We start from the raw sequence: 13694 nt of genomic DNA on the forward strand, positions 1-13694 counted from the left end.
TGCGCTATCGCGTGCTGTAAGGGAAAGGAAAATTCATCAAAATTACTCTTTGTTACAGATTATAATAGTAGGTGCGGTAATAGCGTTGGTGGCGCAATTTCTAACGCTGGCTAGCAGCATAAGGCGGATTAAAACACACCACGGCGAAGAACCCACTATTATTTTATTAAACATTGAAACTGCCCTTACGCTTACTAATTTAACATTTATTTTGGGCGTTCAGGTATGCGTACACGAGGATTAATGTTTGAATGTTTATTTAATTATAAACACCCGTTTGTAATTCTGCGTTTTGCTTTGTTCGCGTGTGTTCCCAACAGTCAACCAGTGATCATACAATATGTAAAATAACTGCAGTGTCGCTGTATTACTTGCACATCGCGGCGCTATTTTGGTTTTTGCTCAGTTCTCTGTATTCGGTGCAAACCGTTTGCCAAATTAACAAACCATTTAAATTCTATACTTTATGTACAGTTGGTTGGATTTTACCATTTTTTACGACATTGGTAAGCATCGATTTTGTAACAGGAAATATAATGATGTCTCGTACGAATAATGCAAGTCTTCACCAAAATGTACAAGTAGACTAAATTCACATAATTTCCTTCATTTTTTTTTTTTTTTTTTTACAGCTAAGTTACGCATTTAATGAGCGCAGCTTCGAGACGAATTTATACTGTTGGGTATCTCCACTCAGAGGAATTCTGATCTCTTATATTTCACCAGTTATACTTTTGTGCATAGTAAGTAAAAATATACACCTATATATAAAAAATAATTGACATAAGAATTCCAGGTCAACAAAAAATTTTTAATAAAATGATTGGCAAAATATAAAGCTCTCGATTAATAATTACGTTATCGAAGATACGCGGAAAAGCGTATACGAAACCTTTTAGAAAAGGTCAGTAACGCAGTCTCTCATGAAATATTAAATACTCTTTTGAGGAAGTGTATGAGTAAGACAAGCGACGATAGGCCTTTGTGGAATGATTATGAAATTTTAATGAAATTCTCTCCAAAAAAAAGGGGGTGGAAAAGAACGAGGTATAAAAGGTTGCATTTTTAATGAGCATTCTTCAGTGTTTTAAAATTAGCATTTTTCCACGATAATAAAATAACATTTCTTTGATGTTTCTGTATTATACAAAGATGAAAAGTAGGAAAAAAAACAGGCCATCTTTTCGAAAAACAATGCTTTTTTAGAATTTTGCTTGAAGATAAGTACCTATCAATGATAGGTATACTTATTTTTAAAAAATAATAACTTATTTTGTGATTTTTGCAGATTTGTATAGTGTTAACCATTATTGGACTGAGAAATGTCACCGAAACAACGGAAGATTTTGACGATACGTACAGTCACAAGAAACTTTTAAGAATTTCCGCCGTTGCTTTACCATTATTCTCCCTTATATGGTTTACCGGTATGGTGTCGTTGGAGAATTCAGCTTCGCTATTATTTTCGTTAATATTCCTCATAGCAGATACAGTTTTGGTGAGTTGAATAATCATTCTGAATAAATGTTTGATTATCAGGTTGATAAAAATGGGTATAATAGAAAGGAAGGAACGCTCCTTTAATTTTTACACTCCAAATTTTAGGTCAAGAATTCCAAAAAGTTCTGTTTTGAGTTTGGAACAGTTTCCAGGATGGATTCTATACGATTATTACGTCATTAAAAATTATTTTCCAGGTCAAAATCACAACATAAACATGTACAGACCAAAAGAGTGTCCTATAATACATGAAATATTGATAACTCCCTTCCACTAGTAACATAGGCAACCTATTTTGATTTTCTGTATGGAAGTTTGCGTGGTCCTTAAATTTTATTCGTTAAAATTGTGTTTTGTAATTTTTTTCAATACATACAATTTTGAGAGTATTTTACCTCCCTCCAAATTTGCGTTTGCTCAAATGAAAACCTCGAGTCCAAAAAATCGATTTTTGGCTGCCCAACTTCATATTCACGTCTTCTGGAGTAGGTAAATTAAAAATTCTGGAGAAATTAAAAAATCGCGCTGGAGGCTCCAGCATGGCTGGAAATGGCGAAATTCGTCCTCATGGGGTTAGTTTAAGACAAAATACAGCAATGTGCGCAAATTTTAAAAATTTTCTCAAAAACGGGAAATTTTTGATTTTTGGATATTTTTATGTATTATGAAAAAAGCTGGTCAAAAACTCATTCTGGTGTCCGCTCCAGAATCGGCTCAAATTTGAATAAACTCGTTAAACAGGTTGAGTATAACACACAACTTGACTTTTAGCTGCCCAACTTCATATTCACGCCTTCTGGAGCATACTCAAAATCCTGGAGAAATTGAAAATCGCGCTGGAGGCTCCAGAATGAGTGGAAATGGCGAAATTCGCCCTCGTGGGGTTAGTCCATGACAAAATAAAGCGATTTGCGCAAATTTTGAACATTTCTTCGCAAACGGGGAACTTTTGATTTTTTGGATATTTTCATTATGAAAAAAGCTGGTCAAAAAACCACTCTTCAAGTGTTCCCTCCAGAATCAGCTCAAATGTGGATAACCTTGTTAAACAAGTCAAGTGTAACACACAACTCGATTTTCAGCTGCCCAACTTCATATTCACGTCTTCTGGAGCAAATTAAAAATTCTGGATAAATTAAAAACTCGCGCTGGAAGCTCCAGAATGGCTGGAAATGGTGAAATTTGGATTTGGGGAATTAATATCAGTTTTAGGACTTATTTTGATCATTTTTACTGATCAATTTCGTAATTTTTTGAACATTCGCCAAATATCGAGGTATGAAGTTGGGCAGCTGAAAATTTGGTTTTTGGAGTTTTAGACCATGCTCTTTCCAAAAATCGCGGCCCTGTTCAAATTGGAGGGGGACACCTCAAGAGGTTCCCTTGTACTTGAGTATAAAAAAATAATTATCGAAAAAACTTGAAAATTTTTTGAATTTTTTCTCCTCCTTTTTTCATTGATTTCTAACTTTTTCAGCCTTCCCGAAAAAAAATTTACTCATTAGAATTTTTCTCAACCAGGAAGTCAATAATTAATGCCAACCTGAGCAAATTCAAAAACTCATTAAAAAATTAACTTCACATTTCACAAGCAGAGTTTTGAAAGTCTCTCTTTTTACTTGAATTTTTCCCTTGATTCAAAAGTACCTACCTTTGAAACTTTATTAAAATTTCAAAATGCCATAAGTCAGCAAAAAAATCATCAAAAAAAATGCTTAGGTTTCTCTCATCTCTAAAATGCATTCCAGAAAATATGAATGGTTCATCTCCATTCGGTGAAAAATCAAAAAAATCGACTATAAAAAGCGCATTTTGGCCCCTAATTCCCCATTAATTAAGCTAGTGGTCCAAAATTTTTTCTCATCCTAAAATTGAAAAATTATTCCACTTGAAAAACTTATTGTGTTGAGAGGTCAAAAAAATGAAAAATTCTTGTAAGTAATTATAGTTGTCCAGTCTTTCAGAGAAATGATTTTTGATGATTTTTTTCACGTTTTCTAAACAATTTTTTAAAAATTTTTTAAATCCTTTATTCGCCAGTTTCCTCAACTTTATGACTGAAAAATTGAAATGGATAATCTGGAGACTGTGAAGCATCTGAGGCTCGTGGCTAGTTGGGTATAGAAAGAGAAATGGTTGAAATGTTTTAAAAGAAAAATTGACGCCTGGAAAAAAGAGAATAATTCGAACTCTGCTCCTTCGAAAACCTCACAAACAATGCGTCTCATGTTATTTTGATGTTTAAAAAAATGTTTGGTGCTGTTTGGAGCACAGGAGGGAGGGGGTAAAATAGATCGAACCGCAAAAATAAGTAAATATTTGAAGTTAGCCCCCCCCTGAATGAAAAAAATTTGATATACTTATCACGTTTAGATTTTAATTTTTTTTTCATCAAAATTACAGATTCTTGTGCCCTAAAAAAATGTCTACTCCGTTATTTTTTTGAAATCTTCAAATTATAATCTTCGGCTTTTGCATTCGATGCCAAAAGGTCAGATTTTACCGCAAAAGCTCAACTTTGAGCTTTTTCAAAAAAATTACCAATTTGTAAAAATTACAAGGCTCGACCTCTCCCCTCCTCCTTGAGGGGTTGGACAGAAATGACATGGTCGTTTTACCAGACCATCGTGAAGAACCTGTAGAAAAATTGAATTCAATCAGAAACCTCGATTTCATTTTTGGAGCCAGAAAAAAAAATCAGCTCCCTCTCCCCAATTCAATCTCCACTTTAAACTTCACAACCACTAATCCACTTGCTTATTTCAATTTTCAGAATTGGCTACTATTCGCGTGTTGGTTACCAAGCGAAGCTTCACAATGGAAAGACATGGACGACGATTACTACGACGAAGAAGAAGACTTCGACGACGAACCAGTTCTGGTCAAACGTCGATTCGACGATCAACCTTTACTGTCAGAATTATACGAATATGGAGCTCAAGGGCAACTTTACAACTTACGAGTCGAACCAATTTCTATAATAAGCACATCATAAGCGGACAAAAATTTAATCACACAGGATTGCAGTTTATGTCAAATGAAAATTGACGTTGGTAAACCAAAGAATGATATTTTTCAATGAAAAGCTTTCTTGTAACTCGCGCCGAAATTATTCTCATATTGAGGCATCAAGAGCTATAAACGTATAATATTACTCAAATGCAATAGACGCTGTAGATGTGGATGATATTTAATTGTAGGAAGTTCTTCAATGATATAAACTAATATATTTTTTAAAACCAAAAAAAAACAAAAAAACACGCGTTTACTGGGGCTTGGGGAATTGAAAAAAAAATGTTAACACAGTGAGTTGTACTATACCTACTATTCTGAATCAGTGTTCTGTGAATCGAGAAGGCTTGAAATTTACCCTTTGTTATACATTATATTACCTATTTTTTATTTTTATTATTTTTTTGTAGCAGCAAAAAATCAATTATTGGAGTATGTGGAATTGATTTTTAAAACAATTGGAATCATAGTCTTAAAAAGAAAACAAAAAGAATGAATTGCGAGACAATCTTTGCTCTACTTAGCTCAAATGTGTGATGTGTAATTTTTTCATTAATTATCCAATAATCGAGATTTTGCTGCACTTGATTAAATTTATTTTTTACTTTTAAAAAATTATTTTTATATGGAAATATTTCAGAATTTGACTAAATTATAATTTTGTAATTGGTAAAAATTCAGACGATATATTTTTAACAATGTTATGTAGATACCTTTTGTATAGTGTTAAATAAGCATTTCGTAATACCTTCCTAGTAGAATGATAAAATCATCGTCTGAATTTTTACATCCTTATAATCTGCTGTAACTTATTTATATTTTTCTCATAACTGGTACTCTGCATAGTATTGTTGACTTTTCGGTTCATTAGACTGAATTTCATAGGTAATTAAATAAGGTACATTACATACCCACTCGTAAATTGTTACAATAGTAAGCCACTTTTCTCCCATTTTTTTTTTTTTGTGAAAAATTTGTCTTTTAATTGAGATTTTCATTTTTATATTCTATAAATAAGGAAATTTTGGAAGAAATTAATTCGATCGTTTCGTTACCACTACTACCCACTGTAAAAGCACTCACTTGTGTCTTGTATAAATTCTTTTATTTAAAAAAAAAAAAATCAAAGCATTTGTCCTATCATTATATTGAGACTTCAATTACTGAACAACAAGCATAAAAGTAAGTAACAGGAGCTATCGTCATGTTTAAAACATGTTCAAAATTAACATAAATTCATTACCTATTGAAAACAATTCAAAGAAATGATTCTTTTTTTTATTTTATTTCCTAAATTTATTCGTTCAAGAATTTTTAAAAAATATTCAATTTTTCGTCTTATGCCTTCTGACAGAATTTGCATTGAATGTGCAGATTTTAAAACTCTATAGCTCTTATTGCTTACTTGTCTCATGTCTGTTCGAAATCTCAAAAAGGTGGCTGGATATACTCGTAGCTTCATTTTTATTTCTGAACGGTACCCAATAATATAAGTAGTAAATTCAAATGCATTCGTTTCTGTGGCCATTAGCAACCCATCTTTTGTAATTTTCCAAATCGATCTTAATAAGCAAAAATGTGAAAATTTTTAAAAAAATAATACCCAACTGTATTTAGCGAAGTTACTTATTTATTTATACAATAACTAGGTAACTAAGGAGTAATATATTTTGTGATTGCTTATTAATTACCTTATATTGTACTTTCTTCTCAATTAAATGAATCCTTTTATTTTTGTTAATGATAAAATCTGTACATATTCTATGTGTATACATGTGTGTTAAAATATGTACTCAATTATTAAATTTTTAATATACTCGTTTATTGTTACACTGGTACCTCATTAAAATTTAGGTATTTTTAATAAAAAACTGACGCCGCGCTGCATCAAGAAATCGGTACTTGAACGTGAAACTGAAATCCTTGATGACTGGTGAGAATAGCCATCAGTAGGAGTAGATAAGAAAAATAGTATGACTCATGGGCATGCATTAGCAATCTCTATCAGCTTTTCTTTACTTTTCGAATTTCGATACATGTTGTAGTTTACTCAAAGCACTTAAAAAGTAAAAATATGGCTGTTATTTCATCGTCTACAAGTGCAACTGTATCAAGGTTTGTCAATAAACCGAATGAATCATGAGATTAGAAATGTGCAAAAGAACATTCTGATCTAATCACACACAATAAGCACAATAATAACCATCACACCTTCACCGGTAAGGGTTTGAGTATGAATTATGGGAAATACATTTCAAACGATCTCTCAAGATGTCTGGATACAAATACATGTTACTTGAAGTACTTGGAACTTGGAATGTATCAAATAAACGGTTAATTTACTTGAAAATCCACTTACCTTACAGTCTTCATCGAGATTCGATAATCCATCCGAAATGAAAGCGTTGCTTGAGCATTTTCACAAAGACAGCAAGTTTACAATAATGATCACTAATCCGTTCATATTGTCAACACTGTCAACAGTATTCGAACACTTCGTAAGGATTTGATTTGAATTCGTAATTAATTTACAACAGTATCTTTGAAAAATCATCGAAAATTCATTGAAATTCGCGAAGAAGCAGATCATGACAAAACAAAACTGATTAGGTGATAAAAATGGATGTCAAGGACCTAGAATGATTGTTTACAGCTACTCGTCTTGCGATTGGTTAGTTTTGGTTGATTTGATCACGTGACTAGTGATAAGTTTTAATTTTGAAATACATATTCAAAATATTTAATTAATTTTAATTAATAATTCTGTAAGCAAGCTCATAAATCAATAAATCATAATAAGTGATTAATTTAATAATTTTGATTGTTCAGTTTTATAGGAAAAAATGAATGAACTTTTCGATTTCATATTTTTTGATAACAAAACAACTTTTTAAATGGTTAGGTAGGTAACTGTTAACTGGAATCAGCCTTTCTTTATCTTTATGGAATTATTTATGGTGATAATTTTGAAAAATGGAAACATTAATTTGGAATATCTGCTACTGCTTTACATCCATTTTCACTTTCAAAATAGTAAGTGAGAAGTGACCCAAGGTTTTTCAATGTATCATCATTGAGTGGAATAAAAATAAATTTAGACTGTTAGACGTAGGTAGGTAAACAGGTAAGGGTTGCTAGAGACACAGAGGTGAAGGGTGAAGACCTCTCATCCTCATCTATGCCATTTTATTTTTAACTTGAATGAGCAATAATAAAATAAATTAGGTATTTGTTTTCTCAGGTATACCTCCCTAATTCATTCGAAGGGCACAACTTTGAACATTTTTTTTTCATATTTCATCAAATTTAAAGTGAAAAATTAGTATTGTAATGCATTCTGGGATAGTTGAAGATGTTTTTTAATACTTGACCATAAAGTTTTTACATTAACATCACCATTGAAGTAGGACAACAACGTTTTCATTGATTTGTACAAAAACCACTTCTGAGTTCTGACTGAGGCGGTTTTCACAATTAGCCCTTCATTTTTATTTTGAATTAACCTCAACTTTCAATATTTGATTTCAAATTTCATAGAATAGGTGCTTAGTATTAAATTGAGTAATAAAATAGAAATAATAAATAACAATATGCAATAATTTATTGAAAGACAAAAAGCATGTTGAAAGAAAATGAGCGAGCATGGGGCTGGGGCAACACAATATAAATACATACAAGCTTTACCTATACAGTATAGACAAATCTTCTCCCAAAAAAATTAAAAAAATTGAGAAAAATTGTTCAAAAAACAAATTTAAAAAAATTTTTAATCTGAAAAGTGATTTTTTAAGATTACAGGGGTCAACATTTTGTTTGTTTATGTTAAATTTTCTATTTGGCTGTTCATAACAGTCATAACATATTTGCAATACCCACTTAGAAGAAGGAAATTTTCATTTAAAAAATGAAAACAACAGTATAAAGAAGATAATTTAATAAATTTAATATAATTATAATTGTTGATCCTACGTATTATAACATGAAATAGGTATATGAAATGAAGTTAATAATGACACAGAATTAGAATAAATGAAGAAAAAATGAAAAATCAATCAGCCTTATTCGTTTTTTTTCTTAAATTTTTAACAACAAAATATCACAATGGGTAGGTACTTATGTCTTAAGGTACATAAGATGACTAAATTAGGTACCTATACATTTTTACGCGACTCTCCAAACATACCAAGGATACACCCATGCATCTCCAACAAACGAATAATTTTTATCGATTTTCAAATTCATCATAGCATAAAAGTAAATAAACCTAAATAAATTTTTGTTTAAAATTTTAGTTTTTTCTAAATCAATCATAGCTTCCGATAGGTATTTTCTACTATGCGGTAAAAACGTTTGCCCATCGCACGAATGCGATATATCAAATCTAAAATTTGAATTTGGTTTCATACCACGAGGCCAATCTTCTGGTTTTAAATCAACGTGCAAAATAATATTCATCGCTAAATAAAACGTAATAACGTAATCGAACAGAAACGGTAAATTTCTTCCAACCGCCTGACCACCGTGACTGCAATGAAAACGGTTCCAAATTTCTTCATCGCTGTACTTGAATAATTCTTTTTTATCGCCAAATTCTAATAAAGTAATAAATCGATCGCACCTTACACAACTCGTGAGCATCGAATCATCAACGTCATCTTTGTACTGAATATCCTTCGCAGGAGTGTTTAATTCCGTTTGAGCGAATTCCATTACTGCCTTTTCAAAGTGACTTATAAATTTGTTCAATTTTTCTACGTCGCATCTTCCTCCTCCTTTGATTCGTGTGTACAGTTTACCTTTCTTTAAGCTTTTATAAATTCTTTTTTCTTCGGGCGCCGTGGTGCAAGTTGGATCCCTACAAATATCGTGTTCTTCGATGTAGTTACGATTTCTGACTTGTATTTCGACTCTTTTTCTGGTGATGTGAATTTTACCACAGATGCCAACAGGAAGGCTGATTCCGCTATCTTTGTAGGGTGTCGCGTAATCCACCAGAAGATGCCATGGTAATTTATGCGATAAATGTGTAGACATTTTTGAATCGATAATAAAAATACGCAACGAACAAAATACTTACTCGTATATAACGCGACGAACAGATGAAGTGAGATTATGAAAACTCGAATGATACTGATTCGCCGTATTTGTAGTGTTTGTATTGTCAATGCTCGATTGTTGGCGTAATATGGTACAATGTAGCCTACTAAAAATTGCCGGTTGTGATGCAATTACGTTACTCACGTCGTACCTAAGTGTAAGTATGTACTTGAAGTGCAGACGCAGACAGTTGGTACCCAAAATAGATACCTACCTAACTTACTTTCGTAATTTTACTCCTAAAAAAAAAAAAAAAAAAAAAAATGCAACCACACAAATAAAATTAGGTACTTATTCAAACGAAAAAATTGATATAAAGTTCAAAAAATATTTTTTTATTGTCGTCTTATTTGATCGAAATTGAACACTCGAATCATGTCAGTAATTAAAATAAATATCACTGTGCCTAATAAGAGCATAAAAATACTGACATTCAAAAAATTATTTGGAGATGAACTCCTTTGAAAATTTGAGTAGCTAGGTACCTACTTAGTATTTTATTTAAAAGAAGTCAAAGTTGAATATTTTACAGTAGGTAATTAGTATGCAGTTGTATTTTGGGTCATCTTGACAACCAACTGTTCAATTTTCAACAATAATATTAGATTGAACGATTGGAATAAGTAATAATGATGCATGAAGTGTCTTTGGTATTGTTATTGTTTCTATAATTCAATTACTTCATTAACATTTTTATTCAGGGTACCTACACTTGAATGAAATGATAAACCTACAGGTAGGTATACTCATTATAGGTAAATGCATAAAAAATTTATCCAATTATCAAAAAAATGTATTTAAATACTGGTATAATTTTTTAAATCACAGGTATCATATCACAATTCACAATAAAGTAACTATAAATTCACTTGGATGGCCCAATTTCACGCAACTTTCCAAATATGCCAAGAACATAATTCTTCGTCTTTTGAAAACGAATAGTCTTCGTTGATTTTCAAATTCATCATAACGTAAAAATAAATGAACCTAAATATATTCTTATTTAAAATTTTAGTTTTTTCTAAATCAACCATAGCTTCCGATAGGTATTTTCTGCTATGAGGTAAAAACGTTTGTCCCTCATGAGGATATAACATCTCACTCCAAAAATACGAATTTGGTTTCATGCCACGAGGCCAATCCTCTTTTTTCAAATTGGCATGCAGAATGATATTCATTACTAAATAAAACGAAATCATTTTACCCAAAAGAAATGGTAAATTTGTTCCTACAATGTGGCCGTGATGGCAAGAGAAAGTGCTCCTAATTTCTTCGTCGCTGTACTTGAATAATTCTTTTTTATCGCCGAATTCTAACAAAGTAGTAAATCGATCGCACCTTTCGCAATCCGTGAGCTCCGAACGTTCAACATTGTCTACGTACTGAAGATCCTTGGCTGGAGTGTTCAATTCCGTTTGAGCGAATTCCATTACCGCCTTTTCAAAGTAATCTATGAATTTTTTCAATTTTTCTTCGTCGTGTCTTCCTCCTTCTCTGATTCGTGTAAATAGTTTTCCTTTCTTCAAGCTTTTATAAATTTTCTTTTTTTCGGGTACAGTGGTGCAAGTAGGATCTCTACATATATCATGGTCTTCGATGTACTTACGATTTTTCACTTGCAGTTCGACTTTTCTGCAGGTGATGTGAATTCTACCACAGATACCAACGGGAAGACTGATTCCTGGATCTTTGTAAGGAGTCGCGTAATCCACCAGAAGCTGCCATGGTAATTTATGTGACAAATGTGTAGACATTTTTGAATCGAAAATGAATAGAATAGATGCAACGAACAAAATAATAAATTTACTGATTACTGAAAATACCAACTAGGTACATAAAAATATACGTAAAACGCAATGAACAGATGTGAAGAGGCCACGAAATCTCGAACGATACTGACTCATCATCGTAGTCGTTGTGTGTGTGTCTCCTCGAATGTTGGCGTAATATTGAAGTTGCCGGTTATGGTGCAATTACTCGTATGTTGTTTACATAGTACCTACTTGAAGTGCAGACAGACGATATTCTAGAAAACAGCTAACTTACTTTCGTGGTTTTACTCTCTCAAAAAAACGGAGAAAAAAATTATTCAAACGAAAAAATAGGTATCAAGTTCAGGATATTTTTTTATTGCCACCTTAGGTATTTGATTTTGAACAAAACTAGACATTCGAACCATGTAGGTATTTTTTTTTTAATTTAACAAGGTAGAGGTAGGGTAGGTACATACAATTTTAATTTTTAGGAACCTTAGATTGGATGATTCGAATGCATGAAACTGAATCAATATTAAACAAAAATAAAAATCAAGTTGGGGTTGTCTTTGGTATTTTAAGTTTGTGTAATTCCATTGAGTACCTATACTTCATTAAAATTCTTACTTATACAATACATGGTATACTTTAATGAAATAATAAATCTACATATATGTTAAATGCATAAAAAAAATAAAAATACATTCAAATTATCACAATACCTATGTATTAAAATAAGTCCTGGTATAAATTTTTTAAATCACAGATATCATTTCATTGTAGTTTACCGAACATTTCCTCATTACTCATCAATTCTTCTTCATCTGAACAGTATAAAGTATCACAATTTATACAAAAGTTGACAAAATTTACTAACATTCGGGCACACATTTTTAAATTTTAAATCTGGGAATTTACAGTTTGTAAATCGGTATAATGAAGCTTTTTGCTCGTAGAAAAAATCTGTTGAAACTTTAAAAAATGTCAACGGTTTTGACTTTCTGTAAAAAAAAAAAATAATGTGATTTCACTTCTTAAATTATAAATTTTCGAAATTCGATTCTAATTTGAAAATATTGACGGAAGCCATAAGTAAAGAAATGTTTTTTTTTTTTTTTTTTTTTTCATTTCTAGAAGATGTTTTTAAAAAATCAAAGAGCTTGGAAATAACCTTTCTAAGTTAGGAACAGTAATAAATGGTATTTAAAAAAAAAATCTAGAAGGGCAAATTATGCGCAACTTCAAATTTTCCTCAGAATATGCTCTGAACTCTCCAAATATGCCAAGGACTTAAATATGCATCTTCTGCGAACGAATAATCTTTGTAGACTTTCAAATTCATCATAACGTAAAAATAAATAAACCTAAATATATTCTTATTTAAAATTTTAGTTTTTTCTAAATCAACCATTGCTTCAGATAAATACTTTCTGCTATGAGGTAAAAACGTTTGTCCATCATGAGGATGTAACATCTCCCTCCAGAAATACGACTCTGGCTTCATGCCATAAGGCCAATCTTCTTTTTTCAAATCAGCGTGCAGAACGATGTTCATTACTAAATAAAACGAAATCATTTTATCCAAAAGAAATGGTAAATTTCTTCCTACAGCCTGGCCACCGTGAAGGCAAGAGAAAACGTTCCGAATTTCTTCATCACTGTACTTGAACAATTCTTTTTTATCACCGAATTCTAATAAAGTGATAAATCGATTACATCTGTCGCAAAACGAAACTAGACCCAATTTATCAACGTCATCTTCGTACTGAATATCTTTGGCTGGAGTATTCAATTCTGTTTGGGCAAACTCCATCACTGCTTGTTCAAATTTATTAAAGAACATTTTGCACTTTTGTTCGTCATACCTTCCTCCTCCTTTAATCCGCTCGAATATTTTTCCCTTCTTCAGCGTTTTATAAATTTTCTTATCTTCGGGTACTGTATTGCATGTTGGGTCGGTGCATATATCACTTTCCTGGATGTACTTACGATTTTTCACTTGTATTTCGACTTTCTTGCTGGTTATGTGGATTCTGTTACAGGTGCCTGCAGGAAGACTGATTCCTTGATCTTTGTAGGGTGTCACGTAATCCACCAGAAAATGCCACGGTAATTTATGCGATAAATGTGAAGACATTACTGAATTGATAATGGATAAATGCAATAAATAAAATAATTTAAAACGCGACGAACTAATGAAGTGAGATCATGAAATCTTAAACTATACTGACTCGTTGTGTTGTAGTAGTCGTAGCCTCGTACCATATGTTGACCTACTACGTCAACCACGTGAAGTTGCCGGTTATGGTGCAATCACGTGGATGCTTATTG

At 31.8% G+C, this 13694-nt stretch overlaps 2 protein-coding genes across 7 annotated transcripts in view; one reads left to right on the forward strand and one right to left on the reverse strand.

Moving 5' to 3' along the window:
• Positions 1 to 6342, forward strand: part of LOC135831213 (mucin-5AC-like) — a 407292-nt gene extending 400950 nt beyond the window's left edge. For all 6 annotated transcript variants that reach the window (XM_065343528.1, XM_065343529.1, XM_065343530.1 and 3 more), the window contains 5 exons: positions 59 to 223; positions 321 to 506; positions 633 to 743; positions 1289 to 1498; positions 4274 to 6342. In XM_065343528.1, the coding sequence (XP_065199600.1) occupies positions 59 to 223; positions 321 to 506; positions 633 to 743; positions 1289 to 1498; positions 4274 to 4495 (894 nt within the window). In that variant the 3' untranslated portion in view covers positions 4496 to 6342. The remainder of the gene's footprint in view (positions 1 to 58; positions 224 to 320; positions 507 to 632; positions 744 to 1288; positions 1499 to 4273) is intronic.
• The window catches only part of LOC135831215 (uncharacterized), a 30344-nt gene extending 23253 nt beyond the window's left edge, over positions 1 to 7091 (reverse strand). Inside the window, exon 1 of the mRNA XM_065343537.1 lies at positions 6872 to 7091. Within this exon, the coding sequence (XP_065199609.1) occupies positions 6872 to 6903 (32 nt within the window). The 5' untranslated portion in view covers positions 6904 to 7091. The remainder of the gene's footprint in view (positions 1 to 6871) is intronic.
• Positions 7092 to 13694: the final 6603 nt, after the last annotated feature.

The sequence above is a fragment of the Planococcus citri genome, chromosome 1 (assembly GCF_950023065.1).
Source record: "Planococcus citri chromosome 1, ihPlaCitr1.1, whole genome shotgun sequence".
Taxonomy (NCBI): Eukaryota; Metazoa; Arthropoda; class Insecta; order Hemiptera; family Pseudococcidae; genus Planococcus; species Planococcus citri.